The sequence below is a fragment of the Chelonia mydas genome, chromosome 8, assembly GCF_015237465.2.
Source record: "Chelonia mydas isolate rCheMyd1 chromosome 8, rCheMyd1.pri.v2, whole genome shotgun sequence".
NCBI lineage: Eukaryota > Metazoa > Chordata > Testudines > Cheloniidae > Chelonia > Chelonia mydas.
In genome coordinates, this window is record NC_057854.1 from 18,423,760 (window position 1) to 18,438,910 (window position 15,151).

The 15,151-nt window shown below is 42.6% G+C and overlaps 1 protein-coding gene across 3 annotated transcripts in view; it reads right to left on the reverse strand.

Annotated features, from left to right (window-relative positions):
- The window catches only part of PPP2R2B (protein phosphatase 2 regulatory subunit Bbeta), a 261,285-nt gene extending 246,571 nt beyond the window's left edge, over positions 1-14,714 (reverse strand). Inside the window, exons 1-2 of one of the 3 annotated variants that reach the window (XM_037907301.2) lie at positions 14,489-14,714; positions 14,289-14,366 (exon numbers count right to left, since the gene is read on the reverse strand). In XM_037907301.2, the coding sequence (XP_037763229.1) occupies positions 14,289-14,366; positions 14,489-14,498 (88 nt within the window). In that variant the 5' untranslated portion in view covers positions 14,499-14,714. Of the gene's footprint in view, positions 1-14,288 lie in introns of all 3 variants that reach the window. The other 2 variants (XM_037907303.2, XM_043520668.1) reach the window with 2 other exon arrangements.
- Between the last annotated feature and the right edge of the window lie 437 nt (positions 14,715-15,151).

Genomic DNA, 15,151 nt, shown 5'->3' on the forward strand with positions numbered 1-15,151 from the left:
TATCTCATTCGGGGTAAAGATCTTAATGTAACCAAGGCTTTACAACTTTGTCACCTGAGAGATAGGCTGCTGTTAAAAGAAATCACCCAGTAAAGACGTGGATTTCAAGAATAATAAAAGAGGATGCACTGAAATGGTATTTGCCCTTGTTTGATTAAAGAACTGGGAGTGGGGGTTAAACTATAGTAGAATAAAAAAAGGCATTTAGTTTTTAAGAGTAGCTGCAGCATAAAAACATCCTACATTTATATGTAGCCTTTCATTCCAAAGGATTCCAAAGTGCTTTGCAAACTGTACATACAGCAGACAACCAGCCCAAAAGGATATGAGGGGGAGGTGGGAAGGGGCATGTAACTAGGTTTGGTGATAACTGGTGACTTGAGGATCACACTAACTAATTTTAGCTTCTATTTTATCATTCTGCAAAACACAAACACAAAACAGTGATTTCAGCACCAAGCAATTTTCAGTGCGAATGTAATGTCACAAATGCTTCAGTAAGAGTGACAGCAATCTCAAACTAAGCACACTGTCTTCCCCACACATGAGAGTACTGTTAGGTGCTTTCAGAGCAGTCAGGCATTTGGTTAATATTTTACAGCAATTTAGGACATGGGAGTAACCAAGGGATATTAAAAGGGCTATTAGAAACCACATTATGAAAATTAAACCACATTATGAAAGTACCTTTTACTGTGCCCTTGACGCTCTTCAATCAGTGCTGTAATTCAAATGCTTAAGCATCCAGCTGATCCTGGAGGCCTCCAGCATTCAAGCCAATGTACCTAGATCAGTGCTTCTCACACTTGTTCACCTTGTGTACCACTTCTTAAGACAGAGATATTCACACAGATATGTGCATTCCCTGTCCACACCTTCACTGCAGTAGCTTGCTTGGTTACATGAAAAAGTAATGTAAGAACTGTGTTGAGGGGACAAGCTGAAAAAAGATTTGTTTTCATATGCTGTTAGCTTCTTATGTCCTGCCACCCTGCCTATTTTGTACTGTTGCTATTTATTTCCTCTCCCTGGGTATAGGACTATGCATTTATTAGGACCAAATCTGCCTCCGTTGCCTGCAGCCCTCCTTGTCTCTGATCATTCCAGGTCACTTTGCAGTTTGGTCCTGTCCACCTGTGTGGATGGATCTCCAGTTTTCTTGTCATCAGCAAATTTAATCATGGTTGTGTTTATACAAAGACAACCAAGAGATATGAAGAAGTTGTGCAGGTGCATGGAGAAACATGTTTTTCTTTCCATTTTAGTTTGTTAAAAAAAATCTCTGAGAACTCAAAAAAATTCCAATACTGGGCTACAAGTAATGCAAAGACTAACAAATGCTACTTTATTGTGACAGAATCACGTGAAAGTGCATCGCAGGCCACAATTTTAGAACCATTTTTCTATAGCAAATATGTCACAAGAAACAAGATTCAAAAATACAAATAATATATTGCATTTGTAGAGCACTTTTCATCCCAGAGCACTTTATACATTCCTATATGAACTGCAGAATAAGATCATTTCACTCACCGCTCTGAACATGCAGCACTTCTGGGGTGAAACAAAACAGCTGTTTTAACAGCAAACAACAACACTACACAACAGTTTATTTCAGGAAGTGATGAATGCCATATCCAATTTAAATGACAGGGAAAAGTTAGCTACATTCTTATAAATAGTTCCATGTGATCATTAAAGCCTAGGCTCTCTCTTGAGCCCACCCTCCCTAATGGAGCACAGCAAAGTGTGGAGGTAGTTGTGAATTGCCAATGAGTCATTTGTGCTCCCTGGATTTGGGGCCACTTTTATGCCAGCCCAGTCCTCTGTGTAAATTAGAGCAGCCTAGGGCCTCAGCTAAACTATGTCAGTTGGCAATGGTCCTTAAAAACCTGTCCAACAGCTGTGAAGAGTCAGAGCGCTATTGTGTCCTATTTTGACTGTAACCCCACCGACTTGTGGCATACTCCCACACTGTGTATATGTGTGAGTCCGCATGATGTTGCAAAAGGGCTGGTGAAGGCAAGAGAATCTGGCCCAAGTGGCCTGAAGGGCTTTGTTTTATGTGTCACCTGAAAGATGGCACTTCCAGCAACATAGCACCATCTAACACCAATGGACATTGGTTTCAGTACTGACTCAGAAGGAAGAGTGCCACTTATTGATTCACCAGCACTGCATCCCAAAGCAGCTATCATCTTACTTAGTTCACAAGATCAAGATCACAATACTAAAATAAGTGGCTGCATGCTGCATATAATATACAGTATATTAGTATACTCTTTGGCTGATACAGTATGATACTATAACAGTGTAGGTTTCCATGGCTCTAATATGCAAACATCTCTAAGAAATCTTGTATAATGAACTTTATGCACATATAATAAGTCATCTGTTATTTCTGTAAACGAATCTAAATTCTCATGTAAAATGCCAGATAGGCAATACTGGAAATTGAAGTCAACCCACAGATGAGATCTTGCACATGATGCATTGTATGGACAGGACCAATGCAGGCTGCCTCACATTCACTCACAAACCTGCCTGGGTATGTCTTGGCAAGGCCATAGCTGGCTTGGGTCAACTGACTCAGGCTCATGGGGCTCAGTATGCAGGGCTAAAAATTTCAGAGTAGACTTTCAGGTTTAGGCTGGAGCCCATGTTCTGAAACCCCACAAGGTAGATGTGTCTCAGAGCCCAGGCTCCAGCCAGAGTCCGTATATGTGTACACTACAATTTTTAGTCCCGCAGCCCGAACCCCAAAAGCCTGAATCAATTGACAGAGAATCTGAGATTCAGTGCTGCATGTTTTTTATTGCAGAATAGGCGCACCCACTGACATCTAGGTTGGTGATTATGTCCATGATTAATAAGATATGGAACTTTGTCCACTGGTACCTGCACTAATTATTTCAACCGGCCACCAGCTTTGCTCACTACGTACAATGGACCAGTCAAGTCAATGGAAGTTTTTCCATTAATTTCAATAGGTGCTGGAGGTCAAGATTTGAATAACCTTAAGGTGAAAGGTTTTATATCCAATTATTAATCCCTGTGTCCATCCAACCTCCTAGGAAACTATATGTTATTTTTTGGATAACAAGTTAACAGAGACCTTGCTTAAAAGCGATAGGTAAGTGAAACATTCCATATAATCTTCAAAACCTAAACACAGCGGGCATCATTTTAATGCATCCTGTTTTCACAATTCTCTTTTTTTTTTAACAAAGGGCCCAATGGCTGTACTAGCAAATATACATATTACTTATGTCCAACCGTGTAAACTGGGCTCCTCCTAAAACAGATAAAAACCATGATCCCTGCCCTGAGCAGTTTACAAATGAATATTAGATATGACATAGTGAAGGAGTAACAAGACAGTCGGGTGGGGATGGGGTTGAAGTGTAGGGGTCACATCAGAAGGATTACAGGTTATTCGGGGAGTACTAATCATGGCACGATGGAGTAAGGAAAGCTTTTTATTTTTTTAATTAATTATATCTGAGGAATATTTATTTCTTAGTTCGCTAATTTCTTTCATGGAAGAAGTGAAAATTAAAAAGAGATTGGACTGAGGGTGATGGTTTAGTAGCTCATCGCAGGAAGTGTGTTCCCTGCATGGGAGCAGTCTGAAAGAAAGGGCAGAAATATTTTGGAGAGAAGCAGATAAACAGGCAAGCAAGGCTGGCATAACTGGCAGAGCAAAAGGCGGTACATACAGCACAATAGGAGATAAGGTTGACTGAGTCAGAGAAGTAAAGCTATGAAGGGCCTGGAAAGTAAGTACAAAAAGCCTGAACTTGAACTACACGTACACTGAACTTTTACAAATAGTCCCATTGACTCTAACAGGATACTTTCCATGACAAAGTGTTTGCAGAGTCTGGACCTAATTGAGCCTACAAAAAAAATCTCTCCATGTAAAACAAGCAATTGTACATTTAACTCCCTGTTTGCAGATGCCAATGTGAGTTTTGCCAAGTGCCAGTGGGTGTGGGCAGTTGTGCAGATGCACCTATTAGGGCTGTCTGTGAAACTGTGGTGCTTTAGAACTGTTTCTCTCCATCCCCCACAGCTAAGAAGTCCCTTTGACTTATCAGTCTGTGTACAGCTTTAGGGCCTAGGCCTAAAAATAGTACTGAACATAGTGTTTACGGCTGTAAGTAGGGAGATTCTCTCTCTTTCTCTCTCTCTCTCTCATACACACACACACCCACACACACACCAATGAGCCTTAGTCTAAGAAATATTGCAGAATCAATGCTAGAATAAATGGTTGTGGTTAGAAGTCTTAGATCCAGTTCTCCAAGAAGCCTTAACTTACATGCAGGAGGGTTGATTCTGCTCTCACTTAGGGCTTGGCTACACTTGCGAGTTACAGCGCACTAAAGGAGCCCCGGGCACACTAGCTCACTACCCATCCACACTGGCAAGTCATGTAGAGCACACTGACTCTGCGGCTGGTCTGTCCTGGTACTCTACCTCGTCAAGTGGAATAATGTTTTGTGCGCCCCACTGGAGCGCTGCGGTGCCAGTGTGGACGCCCTGGTCTGTTAGTGTGCTCTGATCAGCCTCCAGAAGTGTCCCACAATGCCTGTTCTAGCCACTCTGGTCATCACTTTGAACTACTGCCCTGCCCTACTGTTCCATGCCTCAGGTGACCAACCGTCAGACCTGCCCTTTAAATTCTCTGGGAATTTTGAAAATCCCCTTCCTGTTTGCTCAGCCATGCTTGGAGTGCTCTCAGCGAATCTTTCCAGGTGACCATGCCTCCACGCGCCAGGCGATCCCCAGTATGGAGCAATGATGAGGTGCTGGACCTCATCAGTGTTTGCGGGGAGGAAGCTGTCCAGTCCCAGCTGCACTCCAGCCATAGGAATTACGATACCTTCAGGCAGATATCAAGGGACATGATGGAAAGGGGCCATGACCGGAACGCACTGCAGTGCAGGATTAAAGTGAAGGAGCTGCGGAATGCCTACTGCAAAGCCCGCAAAGCAAATGGCTCCTTCGGTGCTGCCTCTGCGACTTGCCGTTTCTACAAAGAGCTGGACACAATACTTGGGGCTGACCCCACCTCCACACCAAGTACCACCATGAACACTTCAGAGCCCAGTTCAACAAGGCAGGAGGAGGAGCAGCAAAGCGGGAGTGAGGGTGCTGAGATGGAGGAAGACACCCCGGAATCCCTAGATGCATGCAGCCAGGAGCTGTTCTCAAGCCAGGAGGAAGGTAGCCAGTCACAGTGGCCAGTGCTTGGGGAAGGACAAACACCAGAGGAGGTTCCCAGTAAGCGGCTTTTATTTTGAGAAGGAAGTTATTCGGTGTAGGCTCTTGGGGTGAGGAGGGTTAGGGCTGCATGCATGCCTAGATGCGGAATAGGGCGATGATGTGCTCTCTCACATTGTAGTAATTGGCCTCAGTGATCTCTTCAGAGGTCTTATCCAGAACTTGGGCAATGTGCTTGCACAGGTTTCTCAGGAAAGTCACTGTGTTCCTTGTCCCAGTAAGGCTAACTTTTCCGTACCACTGTGCCGTGAGGGACAGGGGGACCATTGCTGCACACAGGCAAGCTGCATATGGGCCAGGGCGCAATCCGCATTGCAGTAGAAGACCCTCCCTTGCTTCCCAGGTCACCCTCAGCAGCGAGATATCTTCCAGGACGAACTTCTGTGGAAAATGTGGGGACAGTATTCAGTACAGGGGCCGCCTGCCGCTGTTGGCTCTCCCCAAGGTACAGAAACCCAGAGGACAGTACAGCCATGAAACAATCAATCATGCTTGACCCTGTGCTTGCTCACCATTTTGGGGCTCCCGTGGGTTATGTGTGCTCGCTTTGGGATGGGCAAATTATGCCATTGTGTAGACTGTGCTTGCCCTTAAGTACAGGGGAATCATTGCTCTGTCTGGTGTGAACAATGCTGCCTCTGTTAAGTATTGCATTTTGCCTTTACAGATGCAACCTTGAGATCTCAGCCATCCTTGTTATCACCAGCCAAAAGACTCCAAAGAATCAGAAAGAGGCCACATAGAAGCAAGGAAGACATGTTGCATGAAGTAATGCAGCATTCAAGTAATGGAAATCGAAAATGCAGGAGTGATGGGACAGTGAAAGGAGGATCTGCCAGCAGAATGAGGAGCGTTGGCACAAAAGCATGGTGGTCTGGCAGCAAAGCACGGATCGGCTGATAAGCATAAGGGAGCGCCAAGCGGACTCGATCCAGGCGCTTGTAGCCATGCAGGCAGAGCACTACCGTGCCCGACCCCCCCTGCAGCCCTTGTCCCAAAACTCTTTCCCTTGTGTCCCCACGTCACCTCCAACCCACTTTCCCCAACATCGGGGTTCTTACTGCCACCAGCTGCCTCCAACACCTGTAGCTTCACCACCCAGCCCTGAAAACTACAACCCTTACCCACCACACTCAACCCCCATCACCATGCAGTATAGCCATCGTGAAGTGCAGCACTCATTGCACAGCACTCCAGACAGGAAGGCTGAGTATGATAACAGGACATACACGAATCTGTGATTGTACCGTTCCCCACCCCACCCCCTTGCTCTTTCTGTTTCCCAAGCAGTTTTCAATAAATGAATTTTCTTGTCAATAAATGGATTTTCTGGCTTTGAAAACATTCTTTATTGTTGCATAAAGTAAAAGACACCTTAGCCCAGGAAAGAAACAGGCACTGCAAGTCAGCGTGGCAAACACAGATTCCTACTAACATTGGAACCACTGCACTTCACTCCTGTGCAGGGCACCAGACATTACTGGTGGCTTTCAGCCTCAGATTGCTCCCTCAAGGCATCTCTAATCCTTGCACCCCTGCACTGGGCCCCTCTAATAGCCCTGCTCTCTGGCTGTTCAAATTCAGCCTCCAGGTGTTGAACCTCTGAGTTCCATGCCTGAGTGGATCGTTCACCCTTCCCTTCACAAATGTTATGGAGGGTACAGCACATGGATATAACCGCGGGGATGCTGTCATCGGCCAGGTCCAGCTTCCCATGCAGAGAGTACCTGCAGCCCTTTAAATGGCCAAAAGCAAACTGCACAGTCATTCTGCACCGGCTCAGCCTGTTGTTGAACCGCTCCTGCTGTTGTCAAGGTTCCCTGTGTAGGGTTTCATGAGCCACGGCATTAAAGGGTAAGCGTGGTCTGCAAGGATCACAATGGGCATTTCGACTTTCCCTACGGTGATCTTCTGGTCTGGGAAAAAAGTCCCGGCTTGTAGCTTCCTGAACAGGCCAGTGTTCTGAAAGATGCGTGCATCATGCACCTTTCCGGGCCAGCCTGCGTTAATGTCAATGAAACGCCCACAGTGATCCACAAGCGCCTGGAGAACCATACAGAAATACCCCTTCCGATTAACGTACTCAGAGGATAGGTGGGTTGGTGCCAGAATTGGAATATGTGTGCCATCTATCGCCCCTCCGCAGTTAGGGAAACCCATTTGTGCAAAGCCATCCACAATGTCATGCACGTTACCCGGAGTCATGGTTCTTCTGAGCAGGATGCTATTAATGGCCCTGAAAACTTGCATCAACACGATTCCAACGGTCGACTTCCCCACTCCAAACTGGTTAGCAACCGATCGGTAGCTGTCTGGAGTTGCCAGCTTCCAGATTGCAATAGCAACCCGCTTCTCCACCATCAGGGCAGCTGTCAATCTTCTGTCCTTGCGCCGCAGGGTGGGGGCGAGCTCCTCACACAGTCCCATGAAAGTGGCTTTTCTCATCTGAAAGTTCTGAAGTCACTGCTCGCCATCCCAGACTTGCATGACGATGTGATCCCACAACTCAATACTTGTTTCCCGAGCCCAAAAGCAGCGTTCCACGGTGGTGAGCATGTCCGTGAATGCCACAAGCAAACTCATGTCATATGTGTTACTCGAGTCGATATCATCGTTGGAGCCCTTACTGTCACTTTGGATCATAAGGAATAACTCGACTGCCAAACGTGATGTGCTGGCGAGACTCATCAGCATACTCCTCAGCAGTTCGGGCTCCATTCCCGCAGACCGAAAGGGAAGACAGAGCACGCAGAAAAAAAAACGTTGACGGATGGTGTCAAATGTGGATGGAAGCACAGGGATTGCTGGGATGCGAACTGATGCATGACGGGGCGTTAGGACAAGACCCAGAATGCCCCGCACCCCGTCACCCCCTTCCCACAAGCCACAGCACCAGAATGGGAAGAGGTGCTTTGTGGGATAGCTGCCCATAATGCATTGCTCCCAATGCCGCTGCAAGTGCCGCAAATGTGGCCATGCCAGTGTGATTGTTCCTGTCAGGGTGGACAGACTGCAGCGCTTTCCCTACTGCGCTCTCCGAAGGCGGGTTTAACTCAAAGCGCTCCACATCTGCAAGTGTAGCCATGCCCTTACACTGGTGTACATCTACTGAAGCCAGTGGAGTTACAGTGGTGTAAGTGTAAGAAGAATCAGATACAGCTATAAATGGCACTTTTTCCAAACATGGTCTTTCTTCTCACTATTAACCTTAGCAATGGCTTATATCAAGGGGCAGGGGGAAAGGGGTGGTTATTGGTTTCTGGAAGCACATGTTAAAGCATGGTTAACTGGCTGGAGTAGGCATCCACCCACTACTTAATTTATGTGTTTCCTTTTCCTGTTTAACCCCTCCAGCCACAAATTCTAGTAACTATGCAAGTGGTACTCTGCAAGTGGGAAATTAAACGTCCTCCTCTGAAGCTATAAGTCAATACTAGAACTACTGGTAATATAAAAGCTACCAGGTGGTATAAATGTGCCAAACATGTTGTGTTTCATGCTCTTTACCGCCTACTCAGAAGATTAAGTCAAAGTTGTCTGCATTCTGAGCTATATTTAGAATCTCAACTGTAATATTCTCTTATCCCTATGTATGCAGAACTCCCACTGATGTGGGACATACAGACTTGTAGGCAAGGAGGAATATTAGAGTTCTGAATTTTGCTGAGTATTATCTCTGGATTCAGCCAAGAAGTAAAGGTCCTGTGGTCATGTCCACATATTGGACTTCCTGTGCACACTCAGAGTAAATTTTGATAAAAGAACAAATTTGCAGTAAGCAGACCATAACTATGCAAAGAAATGGGTTCTGCATTCTATTTCACACAGGGTGTTGGAAATCCAAAAAAGAAGGATGGTATTGATGATGGTATTCATTCTCACATTCACTCCCCTCACAGTTAAACTCAGAAATTTACCTTCAGTTTTCCTGACAAAATTGAAGTAGAGTATCGATACTTTGTTTAGCTTTGCCAGCTTTGAAATTACCTACTCTACTTGATCAATGGAGTGGGTTAAGGAAGTCCTGTCTAAGAAATTATTTATGCCATTATCTGGGGGAAAATTAGTTTAAACTGTATCTTGAAAAAGGTTTGTAGGAAGAGGAGTGGTAATGAAATAAAAAATAAATAAAACCAAGGACATTTGTTTTAAAAATTAATAATATTAAATCAAACTTGCTCAAACTGTAAATTGAAAGGGAGGCTGATTAAGTCAATGGTGCTCAACACTTAACTAGTTAGAACAATGATCAGGTTTTGGTTTTAACTTCCTTGTGGTGTCAAAAACTCTTAGCTACTCCAGTGAAAGGACTGCAAAACTATGAAAATTACTGTTCGTCCTCTGGGCAAGACACCCCCAACAAAACCAGTATATCAGTCTGGTTGATAACAGTGGATTAATAAGGATTAAATAAGAGTCCAGAACCCAATTTCAAACCAAAGTAGCCAGGCTAAGTTCTGGACAGATGCCCAGAATCTTCCCTTTCTACCTCCCATCTCACTGCCACTGCAGAGCAATTGTTCCACATTGGCAGTTGAGTAGATGAAGTAACTTGTGTGGACGCTGACATGCAATAGGGAGGGAAGATGGAAAGGGTAATGCAACAGCAGACCCTATGCTCATGTAACAAACGACAAATTTGCTTCCACTTGCCTCTGTACATTAGAGCTTGCACAGAAATAAGCTTCCACATCCAGCCCTTACTCTCCCCACTTTTGTGCACTGAAAATGTATCAGTTCTGCGGCCAAGATTCCTATCACAGCTTCAGAAGAGGGCAGAAGGTAGCCTCACTATTTCTGTGAAATATTGTCTACAAAGGAATGTGAAGTGGCTTGCCTAAGGTCACACAGGAAATCAGAGTCAGAGCTGGAGCAGAAGGAACCCAGCAGTTCTGTCTATGGCACTGACATTTACAAAAATCTTTCTCCTTTTACAACAAATTTATGGATTAAAATAGTCTCCACTGTATATGACTGGAAAAAAAAGTCCTTTTCACTAAAAATATAAAATAGATTCAAAAGTTTCCCAAGAAAGAGATCAATCCTACCTTTTAAACCTTGGACACAAAAATATCAGTAACCGTATGGTGGTTTGAATCTATTTAATTGTTTGTGCTCAGTTTTTTATGTTCCATTAACAAATAACATGTCAGTTCACATGCAAAAATCTGGAGATGCATTGTGCTTAATCAGCAAGTAACACAAAAAGGAAACCAACATGATAAGACAACAGGCCAGGCTCAGAGCCAAGCAATGAACCTGCAGACAGTTACTCACCATTTTAAATGTTTGATTCTGAGCTATCAGTTACACATTTGGATGACCTGGCAAACACAGACTATGCAAGCACATGTAATAAAAGTCCCAAACTCAATGGGAATGGCAGATTTCTTGAATCCAATAGCATCCCAATGACAAAGTATTCCTTACAGGCACTAGAAAGATCAATTGAATGTACTGTGGTCATTTTAATTTAAATATTGCTATTTATATATTATTTTCCATTGGAAAACTCCTTATTATCTGTATGTTTTAAACTTGAATAATTAAATAAGACATGATTTACATACTAAGAGCCTATGACCCACTATTCTGTTATACATAGATTATAGGAGTTGCACTGCAGCCCCAAATCTCATTATGCTGCCTTTTAAAGACAACAGCATCTACCACATATAGCTCTTCCCAGAGGCATCACCCACAGTCAAATCTGGAGAAGTTCCTCTAATCTTGCTGATACTTTTAAGTCATGATGACTCTATGCTGTGGAACCTGATGCCTCAAGAGAACTGGGGAAAATCCTGCCTCTTTATTTTGCCTATATCTGGATTCTCCACCAAGTTGCTAATCCCCATTAAACCAATTTGAGGCAGGACTCCTGAAAATTTGTTTTATATTTTCCGGAATGAAATTTGGTTTGATACAATGTGGTACATCAAATGTAATTGTCTGGTACCTTTGTATTACCCTTGTTGATGTGATTGTCTCTACAACTAGAAAAAAAATAACTTCAGACCCCTCTAAAGTATAAAATATCTCATTTACTTGGAAGGTTATGTTAGCTAGAGATGAAAAGGATCCATTATATTATTGAGTCCATCAAACATGTATTACATGCTAGATTACTTTTATTTCAGATTAAGGAAAACAACAGACAAAAGAAAGAACAATTATTAAATGAGAGAGAGAGAGAGAGAGAGAGAGAGAGAGAGAGAGAGAGAGAGAGAGAGAGAAAGAGAGCACGCACATAGACGGTCTCTCCACAACATTCTGTGTATGATCTGAAACCCACGTGCCCTGCAGTAGTTAGAATCCTCTACATTTAAAGGTGTGGTACCCAGTAAACAGAATGGCAAGATCTCCTTTCAGTTAATGGCACATAACTGCATACATCACAAGAGTCAATGAGATTATATTTCATGAAAATAAGACACAAAAGATTGACATTAACAAGAGCTAGGAGGGTGAGAGATTAGAATATACCCCAAAGACTGCAGCACACGATAGAATAAAGTTTTTAAAACTAAAAGGATGGAGCTCTGCTGAAACGGAAGCATTTAAACACTTTTGTGATATAAATTTGTATTACCTCACTGAAGTACTGGATGCTGTGGAATCATTGTAAATCTATATCCAAAATGAAACAGCACCAACCACCACCAATAATAATTAATTCTACCTCTTAATTACCTCCCACGGCTTCCTACCCAGTCATGCTTGATCTTTTGTTTAAGGCCACCTTTACTTGTTGACCAGTTTTTGGTGATTTGTATGATCACTTGTTTCATTGTTGATTACACTGCATACATATTCTGAACTAGTGGCTCTCAACCTTTTCCATGCTGTGGCCCCATGTTACAATAGAAAACAAGTTTCAGGAGCCCTCTCCTACACCCTGGACCTATTTTCTGTGTGTGTGTGTTTGGAGGGAGATGTCAACACCCAAAGGTTGAAAACCAATGTCTTAAAGCATTCATTGGCTCACAAGCTGAAAAAAAAGCCAGCATTCTTATTTATCTTGAACTGGCAGGCAGATAGATATGACAAAGTAAAATAATTTTTCCATATCTAGGTTGTATGAGAAAGGCTTAAACCATATGCAAACAGGTTTGCAACCACATTGCAGCACGTGAGTTCAGTGACCTTGACTGTAATTTTAATTTTTTTTTAATAATTGATTTTAATTTTTTTGCAGTCATTTCATAGGTTTTTAAATATTTGTTGTGTTTCATGCACCACTCTGCTCTCAGGAGGATGGAGATTATACCCCCGTGTTCCCAAGCCAGCTCAACAATGGGGGCAATCACTCAAGGAAGAATATGCAATGGTACCACAGGTAAAGACACTTTTCCTGGGGACCAGGGTAGGAAATAGGAACTCTGTTAGCAGAGGCTACCCAAGACATGGGCTGAATCAGTTGTCTTTACACCTAGAACCAGGTTTCTCTGCTTTTAAAGAAACTCTCACTTTCCAGAAATAAATAAACAAATAAATAAAAACACCACAACAGAATAATTCATTTCCTGCATTTGGTACCTTGGTGCCCATAGAAAAGAGCTTTCAAGCAGTGGCACCACTTTCAGAAAATTCTTTCCCATGCATCATTTTAGTGCCTAAAGTGATTCCACTGGAGGAAATCCACTCATGCCAGCCTCACTGTCTAAAGCTGTATGCAGTAATACTGGTTTCAGACAGACCGCACATTTCTGCCAGTGTAACTAAGTCCTGATCTGCAACATCCACATGTGTTATTCTAAACTCCAGTCTAAATCGTCAGTCATGTAGTGGTTTTGTGATATGATCACAAGGGTAAACTCATGTTCGCTGATAATTTAAACATGAAGGAAACCGAGGTCTCTAAACATTAAAGATCAATGCAGTAACCCAGATCAGAAACTTGAATCTCCTTCCATAAAAGCCCTCTGAAGATAGAGTGATGGGGGTCTCATCGTCTGATACCTAGCCTGCCTATGCCAGAAAAAAGTGCACTAGAATTTCTAGGCAAACAAAAACGTTTTTGAGAATCAGGTAATAAAAATGCGGGAAAGGGTATTAGCGACTTGGGAGCAATATGAGGAAATGGGATGGGATGGCGATCTCAGTCCTCCACAAAGGACAAATTGAATGTAAGCGGAAATGTGTGAAGTCAAGAAGGAAACAAAATAATGGATAGAAAAGAGGCAATAAAAACAAAATGGGAGATAAAACAGAAAATGAAAGTGGGCAATGGAGAGAAAATGAGAGTTAAAAGAAAAAAATGGAATAAACAAAGGAGAGAACAGGATAAATTTAACACACACAACTTTAAGATCAGTAAAATTGTATTTATTTGTTCCTGTGTTCTATTCAGCTATGGCAGAATATCATTTCCATGTGTCCAGTATTTGACCAAATATGAAATGAGACACTGGTTGTGCTTGTCGGGGGAGAATTTCAAAAGTGCCTAAGCAGAACAATTCCCACTGAACACTATTGGGTGTGAAAGTCAATGGGACTTGTGCTCCTAAATCCCTGAGGTGCTTTTGAAATCCCTCCTGCACTAATGCATATCTGTAAAAATGTAGGCACTCTAATTTATGTTATCCCCAGATATGGGGGTAAATAGTACATTAGTATGGTATCATCCAGAAATCAAAGCAAACTGATTCCAATATTACATTTTTGGGGGGGAGGTTGCATCATAATTCCCTGAGATGCTATTGTGAATAAGAACGAAGAGTTATTATAAATGAATTTTACAAATGGCTGTTAAATTATTAATCCATTTAAGCAATAATTACATAATATGAATGTTTGATTGCTAACTAATTTTGGTGACTTACCTTTTAAAATGAATAAATATCTGAAGAAAACAGAAGAGAAAGGAAGCACAGCTCAATTCCTCTCTTGCAATTTTACTCAACAACATGTGATCAAATAAACCCAACATTGATCAAGCAAGCTGTACATGAAAAACAAGTTCTCTTTGATCAAAGCAACAAAAGGAAAAATAAACCTACCTTCTGTGACTCCTATGTCAATAGTTCCTTTTACTTGACTAAAGCACCACAGCACATCCTGCATGAGGTTTCCAAATCCTGACAGTGAAACACATGCAGAAAGAAGATGTAACCACACATGTCCATATATGGTCTTTCTTTAAATGAACAAACATTCACCAATATCTACAACCACTGCATGAGGACAAATATGTGTTCACCTGGTATCATTCTTCCGTGCAAAATGATAACCTAATGCCGGGAAACTAAAAACATTATGTCTGTGTTTGTGAATTGCCTCTCTGTCTGTTCTCTCTGTACCATCTTAGGGCTATTTCGAAAACGGTGCAATTGGAGCCAGTCCCCTCTACATCATTGGCAGCATCATAGAGGAGTCAGGAGGCCCTGCAGTCACGCTCTTTGTCACAGCCTCTCTTCGTCAGAATACTAATGCTCCCAATCATTTCCATCTTTGTGAAAGAGAGACTGAAAAAGAGAGAGAGAGAGAGAACAACAAAACAACACCATTTTTTCTAGTTTGTGGCCTACATAGTTGTCAGTTGCTTTATCTGCAGTTATCTCTGCAGAATGAAACCATTTTAGTTTCAGATCATTACAAGATTGTTAGATTAATGTTTGCCTGGAAGCCTGAAGTACATTATAGTTGTTATAAAAGGGTACAGCAGGCATTCATATTGTAAGCATCTCCATGTAAACAGTAGCAATCTACACTGATCCCAGCATGGTAATATGTTTCATCTGCTGCTGCTCCTCATCTCCTTGTGCTCCTCATCTCCTTGAGGGCACAGCAAAAAGTTCCCCATTGCAATATATCATTCACTCTGGCACACAAAACCCTTAGCTCCAAAGTCAACTTGATTTAT